At 34.4% G+C, this 13,635-nt stretch overlaps 3 protein-coding genes across 3 annotated transcripts; all 3 read left to right on the forward strand.

Annotated features, from left to right (window-relative positions):
* Window positions 1–1,738: 1,738 nt before the first annotated feature.
* On the forward strand, window positions 1,739–8,001 carry LOC141586487 (uncharacterized). The gene is made up of 3 exons (XM_074407737.1): window positions 1,739–1,915; window positions 7,068–7,168; window positions 7,708–8,001. The coding sequence occupies exons 2-3, from the start codon at window positions 7,069–7,071 to the stop codon at window positions 7,845–7,847; spliced, it is 240 nt and encodes a 79-aa protein (XP_074263838.1). The 5' UTR covers window positions 1,739–1,915; window position 7,068; the 3' UTR covers window positions 7,848–8,001.
* LOC141587715 (endoribonuclease Dicer homolog 3-like) lies at window positions 3,845–6,640 on the forward strand. Its single transcript, XM_074409187.1, has one exon. The coding sequence runs from the start codon at window positions 3,845–3,847 to the stop codon at window positions 6,638–6,640; it is 2,796 nt and encodes a 931-aa protein (XP_074265288.1).
* Window positions 8,002–11,291: 3,290 nt separating the features above from the next.
* On the forward strand, window positions 11,292–13,635 carry LOC141587717 (uncharacterized). Its single transcript, XM_074409188.1, has 9 exons — window positions 11,292–11,361; window positions 11,795–11,882; window positions 11,990–12,120; window positions 12,207–12,291; window positions 12,418–12,538; window positions 12,628–12,803; window positions 12,917–13,047; window positions 13,313–13,422; window positions 13,543–13,635. Exons 1-9 carry the CDS (start codon window positions 11,292–11,294, stop codon window positions 13,633–13,635), a joined length of 1,005 nt encoding a protein of 334 aa, XP_074265289.1.

Consider the following 13,635-nt stretch of genomic DNA (forward strand, 5'->3'; position numbering starts at 1 on the left):
AACTCATCGGTTAAAAAAAAATTAAGAAGAATTAAAAGTGAGGGCTAAATTGGTGGATGTTGGGTAGAAATTATGAGAATCTGTAACAAGAAGTTTATTTACGGTGGAAGAGTATATGTTAAATATATATGGGGTGTGGGGCTAGGGTTTTTTAATGGTAATTATATGGGCTACATTTGTACACCAACAATATATATATGAGCTCAATATTTCATGTATCCATTTTCAATTAGTCTTGCTTATAACCGTTGTAAATTATAACGGAGGGGTGTATAACCCTATCACCCCGAAAAAAAAGTGTTGGTTGGGTTGGATTTATACCTCCATTTTAGGTGATTTATTTAGTTACTTATTTAATTATGTGGACTAATTTGTACAAATAAGTTATACGAGGATCTTACACAATTAGGTGATAATGTATATAGATCCATGTTCGGATTATTGTACATGAACCTAAAATGTATATCTTGACAAACTCATATATGGACGGGCTCAACAAAATTATACAATACAATTTTGTTTTATATTAAAAGAAATGGATTTAACAGTTATTTTATATTTTGTTTTATACAATACAAAAATGTGCGCCCTAGAAACATATTTAACAATTGGTAAAAAAAATGTGAGCATTTTTGTAAGTATTAAAAGAAAAAAAAATCACATCAAATCGGCACTATAAATTACAGTAAAGTCATTAAAATGCAAAAGAAAAATAAATAATTGTACGGATTTTAAACGGTAACAAAAAGAGATAAAATATTGCTTGGTAATAATTGTATTATTACGTGTATTAAATCATTTTAAATGTGCACGGGTCACAATTTTTTTTTGTCCTATTTAACTAATTAACGATAAGAAAAACGAGTTAAAATTTTCATTTAAAACGTGCACAGGTGAAAATTTTTATTTTCTCGCTTGCATGGTTTCTACAAATGTACACGAGTTTGACAAAATGAAAAACGGGTTTAACAATTTATGCGGGTTCAAATTGTTGTTTAATAAAAAGTAGATAGATGTTATTTCTTTAATGTAAAATTTTATTTGTAAAGATAATTTACTTTAAAAGAAATATAGTTATTAGTTAATATAAAAATTCATCCTACCAAATTTATTATTTTGATATATTTTGAGCTAAATTGCAAAATTACACGGGTATATTATGTTTTGATTTATTTTGAATATAAGTTTAATTGATAACATTACTATATCATTACTAGGTGATCAATTATGTACAAGCTCACTAAATCTAGATGAAATTATAACTCAAATTGCAAATCTTAAATATGACTTTATTGAAAACTTCATAATTATTTGACATCAGATGAACATAACAAAATTTGAAACAGCAACCCGTGCAATTTGCACGGGTTTAAAACTAGTGTAATTATATTTCTATAACCACATTTCTCAAACACGTCCTATAGGTGTGACCTTGTCAAACTTTCTAGCAAGCCAACCGTTATTAGGTAAACGCTAATCAACTGATTAAATATACGAAGTATACCCTTGTGAACCTGTAAGAGATTTACAAATGTTATCACACTAATTTGTGGAGGACACAAGCTCCAACATAAGAAAGTAAACATAACTTCTCAAATCTCAATTGCGAAGATACAATTAGAGACGAATCAATATTATAATCCATACAACGTACAGACACAAAATCTAGTATTTTATAATGGAACCCTTTGACTGTGCGATAGTGTGATATCGTCTCAGAATTACGGTTTTTTAAAACACACACATTGAATGTTCAACCATCGACGGTACTATAAAGTACAAACCTCAACTCCCCAACAGTTCAGTTTAACACACACAAGTCAAAACTCACATTAAAACACACAAACTGACAACAAGTAACAACACTCAATCTCCTTTCTCAATTGAAACAGCGTCTTATTATTTACTACTTCAGGTATGTTTGTTCACAGTTTAACCATGCTTTCTTCCATTACTTCAATTGATAATGCTTTACTTTTAATGTTTATTCATCTTTTTTAGTTGTCTTCAATTTATTTCTTGAATTCTTCTAATTTCAATTACTGGGCTTGTTTTAGTTGGTATTTTTAATTAATTATTAATAATCCGCAACAAAAAGAATATGAATTGGGTTTGAGAAATTGATGATGATGATTTTTTAGAATTACCCATGTCAAACCATAGATAATTTGGGATGTAAATTAATTTTAATGATGAAAAAGAATATGAATTGAGGATAGAAATTGATTATAATGATTTTCTTAGAATTACCCATGTTAAATCATCAATTTGTGAGTGAATTGGGATTTGGGATGCATCTGATATGAATTTGAAGGATGAAAAAAAGAGAATATTCAAGTACATTGTATTTAAAATGTTATTTTCCTTGTGAGATGTGATGGGTTGATTTAAGGAAGTGTTATTTGTCTATTAAATTTGTGAATTGGGAATTCTTAATTCGGCGTAATGTTTGCAAACATTTGGGTGTTTTTGGGAAAGATTATAGAGAAATTATAGGTAGCAAAGGGATTATATACTCTTTGTGAGAGTTAAGTTATGAATCTTGATGTGATTTGAAGGAAGAAGATGAAACGAGGTTGGTAATTTAGGAAGAGGGTGTATGTAATAAGGAAGGAGATACGGAAAGATAATAAAGAAGGGTTAATCTCGCAGCTGTGCGTTATGGTGAACTTTGTAAGTGAGATGGAATGTGATTGCCCTTTTGCCTCTTTAGCAAGTTGATGGACTTTGAGAGTCCGAGTTGTTAATTGTTGTCCTACATTTGGTCTTTTAAAAGTAACAAATTCAAGTTTAGGTCACTAAACGGAGCAATGGTGAATAACTGATGTCTCCTTATTAGAAGGGTGTTGACTAGTTGTAGTTCTTGTGTGAAATCCTATGTTTATAGCATACCAGTGAGGATCCTAGTTATGTACTGAATTGTAGTTCTTGAATGGGGTGATTTTGGCAATGAATAGACATGCTTTACGCTTACATTCATTTCTGCTAGAAGTCATGATATATGTTTTTCCTCTCATGTTATTGAGGAAGCTCTACATTTTGCTGTCTGCTTTGCGTGATTTCTTATCTGATAAAAACAATCTACAGTTATTTCTAAAGCTAGTAAGCTGACACTACTGTGAGAGTGGTCGGGTTATTCTTATCTTAGGAAGTAGAATAGTAGATAGTTAGTCATTTACATGTACTGTATTTAAAGGGTCATATAACACTCGTAAATGTCGAGTTCGCAATCACAAATATCTCTCTCGAGGCACAGATAGTTAGTTGGGTATGATTAAAAAAGAGGTAGTTCTATTATATAACAACTATGATTTAAATGAATGGAATGAGTTACTCTGGTGCTTGCATGATGAGAGAATTGATATTTCCTCATTTTTGATTTCACTTGTGACTATAAAAGTATATATTCTCGAACCAATCATTTGCAATTGTGAATCTTGTGTTAATGAGATTTGCCAGAAGCTCTATGTACATCATATAAACATTCTTCATAAGCAATAATACAAACTTTCCTGGTTTTACGTGTAAAGGGTTGTACTCTCGCGCTCATTTCTGTGATTTGTTGAATTTGTTTGACATGTTTGTGGAGGAGAGATGTTTTTGCCACAATAAATTCGAATAGACAAACTGCTCTGTAGGTACTTATGAATTTCTTTCATTGTTTGTGTAGGTTGATTTGTCGAATGCCTATGTTTAGATTCTTATAATTGAAAGCATTGTGGATTTCTAGTAAGATAACTACTAATATCCTAATCCAGTATCTCGGACAATAGTTTGTCGCTTTCCAAATACCCTTTGGTTAGTAACTTTGTCAGTTGAACCTTGTGAAAAGTTTGTTATCTCGATGGATGTCACGCCTATCGAAAATCTTCTGAATATGAGTAACAGTGAGTTGCCTGGTGCCGGAACTACAAAAAGGAAGGAGTTACATGGGATGGTTCCGGTACGTGCTTTATCGGGCAAGTGGAGAGATAAGCTTCATGGGGCTGTACTTCATTCCTACAGGATTGATTTCTCCTGTGATAGTGAAAACTTCTCTAGTTTTTTACTTTTGACTGAGTCAAACTTAGATCATGATGTTGCTAATGCCAAGATGGACCTTTATTTGCTCGATAGGACAGCAATATCGTCCGTTTCTCCATCGGGAGAAGTACACTTGGATTCAGACCAAATCAAGCGTGGAATGCGCTTTCATGAACTCCTCTTTAATGGATTATTCGGCAAGTTATTTCTAGGGTCTAAAGCAGAGGGTACACCAAGAGAATTTCTACTTCAAAAAGACAGTGCTTGGCTGTGGAGTACAGATACTTCATATTTGATCTTACCACTTGAGTCTTCGGATGTCGAAGATCATGCTTCTTGGAGAATTAACTGGAAGGCAGTTGACTCTTGTGTTACTGTGGTAGAATATATGAAGAGTTTTTGTTGGTTAACTGCTGAACTATCTCAAAGAAAAACTAAATCATCTTGTTTGGATGAATATTGCGCTAGTAAAAACCATGTCAATCTAGCAAATTGCACATTTTCTATGGGAAACTTGAAAGACACTGTTGTTATATCAATTCACACTGGAAGGATATACTATGTTCTTGACGTCTTGGTCGATACCTCTGCTCACAGCCCTTTTGAGGCATCTCGGAAGCCAAAGTATTCTACTTTTGCTGATTATTTTACCAAAAAGTATGAAATCGAGCTATTATACCCGGAACAACCACTGTTGCTTCTAAAGCAGACTCGTAACGCTTTTAATCTTCTGTCTGATAGTGAAGCTACTGCCTTGCGTCGAAAGATGTTGTCAGATGGTACTGACCAAAGGCCACAAAATCATGTTCATATGCCCCCTGAACTTGTAGTCAGTATAGATGTCCCTCTATCTGTTCTTAGAGCATTTTATTTAATACCGTCAGTAATGCACAGATTGGAATGTCTGATGTTGGCCGGCCAGTTCAGGGAAGAGATTGGCTTGAATATAGACAAATTTAATATTCCAAGTTTACTTCTTTTGGAAGCTCTTACAACTCAGAGATGCTTGGAAGATTTTTCGTCAGAGCGTTTAGAGTTACTCGGCGATTCAGTGCTGAAATATTCAGTGAGCTGTCATCTTTTTCTAACATATCCCGAAAAACAGGAAGGAAAGTTATCTGCTCATCGCCAGCAAGCTATTTGCAACGCTACCTTACATTATTTGGGAATTAAGGGAGGCCTACAAGAGTATATACGTGACAGCCCATTTGAACCTCGTCGTTGGGTGGCCCCTGGGCAGCTTTCTGTTCACCCCACTTCTTGTTTGCATGGTATTGACTCATCTAAAGTGCCCTTAGATAGCAAATACCAAAATATCGATGAAAAGCTTGTGCTTGGTAAGAATTGTGACAAGGGACATAGGTGGTTGGTCTCCAAAAATATAGCTGATTGTGTTGAGGCGGTTATTGGGGCGTACTATGTGGCTGGTGGATTAGCAGCGTCTATCCACGTGATGACATGGCTGGGAATTGAAGCTAAGTTGGACATGGGTTATGTTGATAAGGCTGTTGATGTGGCATCTGATCGGCCTTTTGCCCAAAAAGTTGATGAGATTACAACCCTAGAATCCAAACTTGGGTACGACTTTTCTACCAAAGGGCTGTTAATTGAAGCTATTACTCATTCCACATATGAAAATGCCGGGGTGAAATATTGTTATGAGAGGCTTGAGTTTCTTGGGGATGCCGTGCTTGATGTGCTGATGACATGGCATCTTTATCAAAACCATAAAGATATTGACCCGGGAGAATTGACCGATCTACGGGCAGCTTCTGTGAATAATGAGAATTTTGCTCAAGTTGCTGTGAGGCGAAACCTCTTCCTGCACCTTCTACACTCTTCTTCGTTACTTGCTGAACAAGTAACAGATTATGTGAATCTAATTACGAAGGCCGAGGGTACCAAAACACTGCAAGGAAGGCAGTGTCCCAAGGCTCTTGGTGACTTGGTGGAGAGTATTGCTGGAGCTATACTTATAGACACCAAGCTTCAAATCGACGAAGTTTGGAGAGTTGTCTCTCCTATTGTGACTCCTGAGAATCTTGAATTGGTACCGTTCCGAGAACTAAATGAATTATGTGATCGCCGTGGTTACTTTTTCAAAGAACAATGTGTCAATCACAATCAAGTAATATTTGTAGAGCTTAAATTACAACTGACTGACATTTTACTGATCGGAGAAGGAATTGCTAGAACTAGGAAGGCCGCTAGAGGAGAAGCTTCTTTTCATTTGTTAAAGGATCTAGAAGATCGAGGGATTTCATTTGCTCATGTTGTGGGAGAAAAGAGGAAAAGGGAACCACATGACGTTACGCTGTGTTCATTAGATGGGACGATCACATTGGATATTGTGCCTCACAAAAAGCAAAAGGTAGCTCAGGTTCCTATTGGAGGCGTTCCTGCCATTTCATCTGTTAACGCACAGAAAGGAGGGCCGAGGAGCTCACTGTATGATCTATGTAAAAGATTGCAGTGGCCAATGCCAAGTTTTGAGACTACAGGACGCCAGTTGATAACTCCAATTGAAGTTGGTGAGGGTGCAAACAAGAAGAAAGGGTTTAATAGTTATACGTCGAAAATATCCCTGTGCGGCTGTGCATACCTGACTTTGGTGTGATGGAGGCCATGGGAGAAGAAAAAGCTGATAAGAAAAGATCTCACGATTCTGCAGCACTGTCCCTTCTTCTTGAACTTGAAAAACTCGGAAAGCTAGTTATTGGTTGTTCTCATTAACTAATTATTCGAGATTTCATCATCCTGATATAATCTAATTATTATAATAGTAGCGTTTTTATCCCTTTTCTTCTGATCCAACCCGTATATTCTGAAAACTATGTAATGGATGATGACGTGAATGAAAAAAAAAGTGCTGACTGCCACTTGATTACTGAAGTTGCTTTATGCTATCATTTCCGTGCATGAAATATATAGTTTTGCATCATCGGTGTTTTGTTATCTAGAAAGTTGTGTGCATTATTAGGTTCCTTGGATTTTTGTTGCGCTGGTTGTAATATTGATATTGACGTGGAAGAATGGTATTGCAGTATGATCATGGATTTACAGGACTTTATTCTTCGTGCAAGAGTGCTGAAGCTGTACAGACATGCATTAAGAACTGCAAGGCGAGCCCCTGGCACTTCTAGAGGTATCTTCCTCTTTCCTCTGTGCTCTGTCAGGTCCCCCTGACTGAATTGATGCCTTTTCGATTTCAGATTTTCACATCTAATGTTGGTTCATTCATGACCTTCGGGAAAAAAGGCTTTCTTTTCCATGAAGCTGCAATGACTTTATAGGGTCATTTTGGTACGGTCAATTTGGATTCAGTTTTTTTTTTTTTTTTTTTTTTTTTTTTTTTTTTTTTTTTTTTTTTTCTGGTCAGACGTTACAACTGATTCGGATATCAAGATTGGAACTTACATCTAGTACCATGACTCATAGTTAAAACATTTTACATAAAAACCAACTCTTCTGAAAAATATATCTTTACAACTGATAGTATGCTTCAAGCTTACAATATGCTAGTTGTATGCCTTAATTCGTCACCTGACAGTCTGATGAATCACAGTCAGCCTGTATCATCCGGAGCTTCCCTAGTCGGCAATGAGCCGAATTTAAGCCACGCGATGAATCTGATGATTCACACTTGCCTTGACAGTGCTATTTGTTCATCCATTGAATTTGCAGATGAATTGCAGCAAACGATTAGGCAAGAAATGGAGACTAACAAGGGGTGTCAGGACAAACAGCAGATTTGTTACTTGGTAAGTGAAGGGTTCGAGAGAGTAAAACGTCTTGATGAGATGCTCGACATGCAAGGTTTCTGACTTTCTTTAATGCGTTAGATAATATTTAAGCAAAGCGCGGATTCTTAATTCCTTAATGCGCAACTATCATGTTGGTTTTTTGTCTTCGGATCAGAGTCTTGTGTCATTTTATCCTTATGAGGCCATCCTACAGTGGTAAGACTTTTTTTGTCAATTTGCTCCGATATTGATCTACTTTCGTCAGTCACAATTTTAGCTAGTTTCTTCTAGTGAAGTATGATGTTATTTGTTGTATACTCCGCAAGTTTTATCAAGGGTGAAGCCTACCTGCACAAAACCAGCTCTAATAACTATAATAAGTTCAGGTAACACCTTGTTCTATTCGATTCTCACAACTACCGTGAAATTTCAGTGCGAAACTTTGTTGATCTCAATTATATTGACAAACTAAAGTACACTGTCAAATACCATTTGGAACATTATTTTCTCGAAAGTCTTTTGAACTCCTTATTTTGCATTTCGAGTTTTGGAGTAAGGGGGCCCCATGTATGTAGCTTTGGAGTGTTATCCTTTGTGCCAACAATACAGAAGGGCTGTTACTGAATTGGATGACTCAAAATGAAATTTGCTGAGATAAAGTGAATAGCTAGAGAGTGGAGGAATAAATGAATAATTACCCTTCATTAGTGAACAGTTTCATTTTCCTATATTTATAGGGTGTACCTTGTACGGTTAAGGGTACTCACGTGGCAGGTCCATGTGTCCCATTCCGTACCCCTATGCAGTGGTTGGAGCATGCTCCCTTCCCTGGTGCCACATGACGAGGGCCTGGGTCGTGTACGAACCAAGTTCAAGTCCGCTCAACAGGCTTTGTTTGTAAGTGTCCAACTTATGTAAAAAGGCTACATATACCCGAGGTTTATGGAAAGCTCAAACCCATGACCTCTTGGTGCAAATACACTTGCTATTACCATTGTTACACGTTCATCTCTTTGCTAAATATGTATCTCTTTTGTTATTTGTATGTTAAAAGCCGAATTAAAATAATATTTACTTATAATAATATACTTCTAGCTTATATTTAATGTAATGTATTTACTGAGTTAATTAAATATACTTGAAAAAATTGAACAAAATATTTTATTTACTTATGGTAATTATCATTGTACCTTTAGGCTCCGTTTGGTACGACACTTCAGGTAGCTTATTTGACCAAAGTAGCTTATTTGACCAAAATTTCAGCTACCTGATTTTTTTGCAAGTGTTTGGCAAGTAGCTTATTTGGTCAAATAAGGACTGAATGAAATGCTACCTCGGTAAAGATTTGAGAAATCGTGCACTGAAATGACTTATTTTCCATTTTGTACCCCTTTATTCTATAATATTAAATAATTTTCATATCCTTTTAGGACATTTTACCAAAATCACTACCTTTTCAAATTTAGTTTGCCAAACACATTTTTATATAATCGATTACCTTATCGGCTCCTACTTTTCAGCCTACCTTATCGATTACCTTTTCGGTTTCGATTCACCTTTTCGAGTGTTTCAAACTACCTTTTCAGGTAGTTTTGCCAAACAGAGCCTTAGTTTACATTTAACTAGGTTTGGTGCCCGGCCCCACCGGACCACTTCTATACCATTTAGATTTTATTTTATTTATGAAATATAATTGCGTTAGTATTTTTTAACATAAACATTTACGATTTATAATATATTCTTTTATGATATATCTTAAAATTATGATGGGATTAAAATTTATCAACAAATTATTTGAAACACATTCGCTTATTCTCCCTCCGTTGATACTATTACGTCCACGACATACCCATGTTAATACTATTAGTTCACTACTCCTTCGATTACTATTGTTTCTTTGACTATTCCAGCTATTTTTATATTTAAATTCACTATTTTCGTTAATTTTATCAAACTTATATATTTAAATAAATAAAATATTTTCCTTAAACTGAATTGTTAGCTAACATTGATTTAATACGGAAGGTACATTAAATATAAGTTAGAAGCACAATTAATAATTATTATATGTACATATTGTTTTAACTTAGGTCTTAATAAGAATATATAAAAAACAATGCAAAAATGACAACAAGATGTATACGACATAATGGTAAATTTATGGACATTCAAACCAAGAAGTTATGGGATCGAGCATTTAATAATAAATCTATCTAATGTATAAAATAAAGAAATAAAAAAATAGAGGTTAACTATAGTTTGTCACGTGTCACAACGTAATTGGGTGTGTATGAAAAAACCCATACACATACATCTTCCCAATCTTATCTTTCTCTAATGCAGTAGCACATCTGCTGACGTGGCATCGTAATACTCAAGCTTAATCCTACGTGTCAGATCCATAACACCGGTTCAAAAAAAAAAAAAAAAAATTCTCATCTAAAATCCAACGTGATTTTAGGAAAAAAAAAAAATCTCATCTAAAATCCTACGTGATTTTTTCAACGTCAGAATTGGGATAGAATCGGGATGGAATATTCCATATTTTGTTATTTGCTTCCTAATTTAATTTAAACAAAACAATTTACATTGACTTAATTGGATGATTGTATGACTAATTATTTGACTCAATAAGAAACGAATCTCGCATATACCATATAAAAAAAAAATATTCACTGAATTATTGCCTTTTATTGGCGAAATATTCCAAAAAATACTCACGAAATATTCACAAATGATTTCCTATATTCCAAAAAATATTCACAAATGATTTCCTATATTCCAAAAAATATTCACCAAAATATTCACAAATATTCCAACTTGATTTTTTCAACATCACAATTCCAAAAAATATCCACGAAATATTCACAAATTAGAGAAATACACAATACACAACTTCACAACTGATTTCCTATTTTTTAGGAAGTAGATGATATCAAATCAAATCATATGATTATGAATATGAGCATATCGGCTACCATATACATCTCATCTACAATCCAACTGATGTCCTATATTTTAGGAAGAAGATTATGAAATAAAATCAAAGATGATATCAAATCAAATCATATCCATATCCATATTAAGTGAAATCGTCTAACATATACACCTAATTTAGGTTTGAATTTTTATTTTATACTAAGAATGTGAATGTTTTATATCATTTTTTATTTTATTAACATAATTAACATAATGAAATCATATGGTTCGAGATTTCATTATGATTATGATGATTTCATTATTTCATTATGTTAATAAAATCAATTATTTTATCCAACTGATTTCATATGTGATTATTATCCTCCTAAAATATAGGTAACCGTCAGTACAACCCCATTACTTAAATCACTATAAAAATAACATAAACCCACACATTTTCATCCATCGTTAATTCATATTTTTTTTTTCACAGAACCAAGAAAAAAATTTCAACCTTACCATGGCCTTCAACTACACCCCGGTTGCAATCCGTCACCTGAAAGAGGACATGCTCACCGCAGAGATTGTCGTGCGTGTTGTACACATATGGGAAAGAAAAAACTTCTACAACAAAGACTAAACATTGGCTTTAGAGATATTATTGTTAGATGCAGATGTATTGCTTCTTTGAAACTTAATTTACACAGTTTTATGTGAAAGAATCATCTACCCTTAAATAACATATCATAATGACTATAATTTACAGGACAATCTAATTCAAGCAACTATCCGCAAAAGCATCATTTTCAAATTCAGGAATAGAATCAACAAGGGACATTTATACAAACTTTCAAGATTCACCGTGACTGCAAATAAGAAGGCTGAAATTGCAACTTCTGGAGAAGTTCGCATCTAATTTGCATATCCTACAGTTGTTAGAGAGGTGCACGATCTACTCATTCCTCGATATGGATTCAAGTTTGTGGACTTTGGTGATATTCTATCTGAGAGGGTATCCGATGAACATTTCATAGGGACGTTGCTAACTCATACTTATAATTTCTTTACTGGTATTAAGAATAATTTTTACTTATAATTTATACACGCAGATGTCATTGGCAAATTTTCTGGAGTCGGAGAAGTCAAAACAACTAAGGCTGGAAATAGTTGGATGACTATATACCTTGAGAATATTCGGTAAAAATCATATACATTCATTATTCAATTATACATCCTCTAACTATCTAACTACCTATCTATTCACTCTAATCATTTAAATAACCTATTAATACACATATACACAGGAAGGAAAAATTAGCATGCTCAGTATGGAACGACTACGTTGGTTTAGTAGAGGCTTATGTTGATGGATGTAATCGGTCCACTGAAACTGCCATCATCGTCATTCGTTGCGTTCAACGTTGTCAGTGGGAAGGTATAGAACTATTTGTGTATACGAAAATAAATTGTATTAATCATAATCATTTTCAAATCATGTTTAATATTCGATAACCTATCTAGGGGAAGTTAGAGTGACAACTACAAGATACGCCACCCGCTTCTATCTCAACCATGCAATTCCAGAGGTGGAAGCGTTCATTGGAGAGTAAGCAAACTTAACTATTATTGATGAAAATATTCTTGCAAATTTAACTATTATTTATAACATTATGCTTATGACTGAGATAAGTTTCGTCAATTAACTGATTTTCAAAATTCTAATTCAACAAAGACTACATAATGGTGAAGAACCAAGCGAATCGAATGTTATATCCTATATCTCGAGTGAGTCGGACGACATGCTATCAAGATATAATTTGAGTACAATCACAGAGATTAAGAAATGTCAAAAGGTATTATTTTATTTTATTTAGGCTGGGAAATATGTGACAAATGATACTATATATGATTTAATTTACAACTACATATGCTGCAAATATAGGCTGGGAAATATGTGACGGTTGCAACTATATATGATGTTGACTTGAATGTCAAGTGGTACTACGATAACTGCAAGCATTGCACAACAAATGCTCTCAAGAATGATGAAGGTAGGTGGGTTTGCAAGAGGGCAAAATGCATTGGTAGTACGGAAGGGTCTGACACTAGCATACCAAGGTACTATAAAGATGACGTAGGCTTTTAAAATAAACGCTTTTTACATATTAGCATACCTCACTCCATGATTATGTATATCTGACATGGCATGATCATATACTTCTCACAATCAGGTATCATGTGAAGTTTCGTGTCATTGGTACAGATAATGAGGTCTCGGAATTTGTCATCTTTGAAACGCAAATCACAAGTTTCACCAAAGTATCGGCAGCAAACATGGTCTCTGCACTTGAACAGGTTATCCGTCAGTCCCTCTGTCATTGAAGATTGTTCAAATTAGAAAAATGAGTAATAATTCGTTTAAATTAGTAAACACATTAGTATGCTCAGTATTACAATTTAAAATTAGAAGTCCGATTAATTGGAAGAAAGTTTCAATAGTTGTTACCAACACAAAAATCAGAGATATGGGGAAGCTAGATTTTCATCAAACATACTTCGTGCAGAATGGTCGAAAGGATGATATGCCAGATTTCGACATTTTTATAGACAAACAATTTGTTTTCAAGGTGGAAGTCCACCCAAAGTACAACTTGGAGCAAAATTCAAAGTCATATACAGTATGAGTGATGATCAGGATATAGTGGGCCGCTGGGCAACTAAGTACTTGGATATTAAGGTGTGCCAAATGATTTTAATCGCTATAGTACATCATTGACAATTCGAGCTCACAAAGTTATATACCATTGTTAGGTCCAATTTAACCTGGTCTGACTTCAGTCTAGCCTGACTAAATTAGGCTGATTGGGGCAACCAGGGTCCGGACAATTACAGTTATTATTTGACAGGAAAGCTGCTAAAGAGGCCTGATAACAATAGTAGAGTAGCCTGA

Source organism: Silene latifolia, chromosome 6 (genome assembly GCF_048544455.1).
Source record: "Silene latifolia isolate original U9 population chromosome 6, ASM4854445v1, whole genome shotgun sequence".
Lineage (NCBI taxonomy): Eukaryota > Viridiplantae > Streptophyta > Magnoliopsida > Caryophyllales > Caryophyllaceae > Silene > Silene latifolia.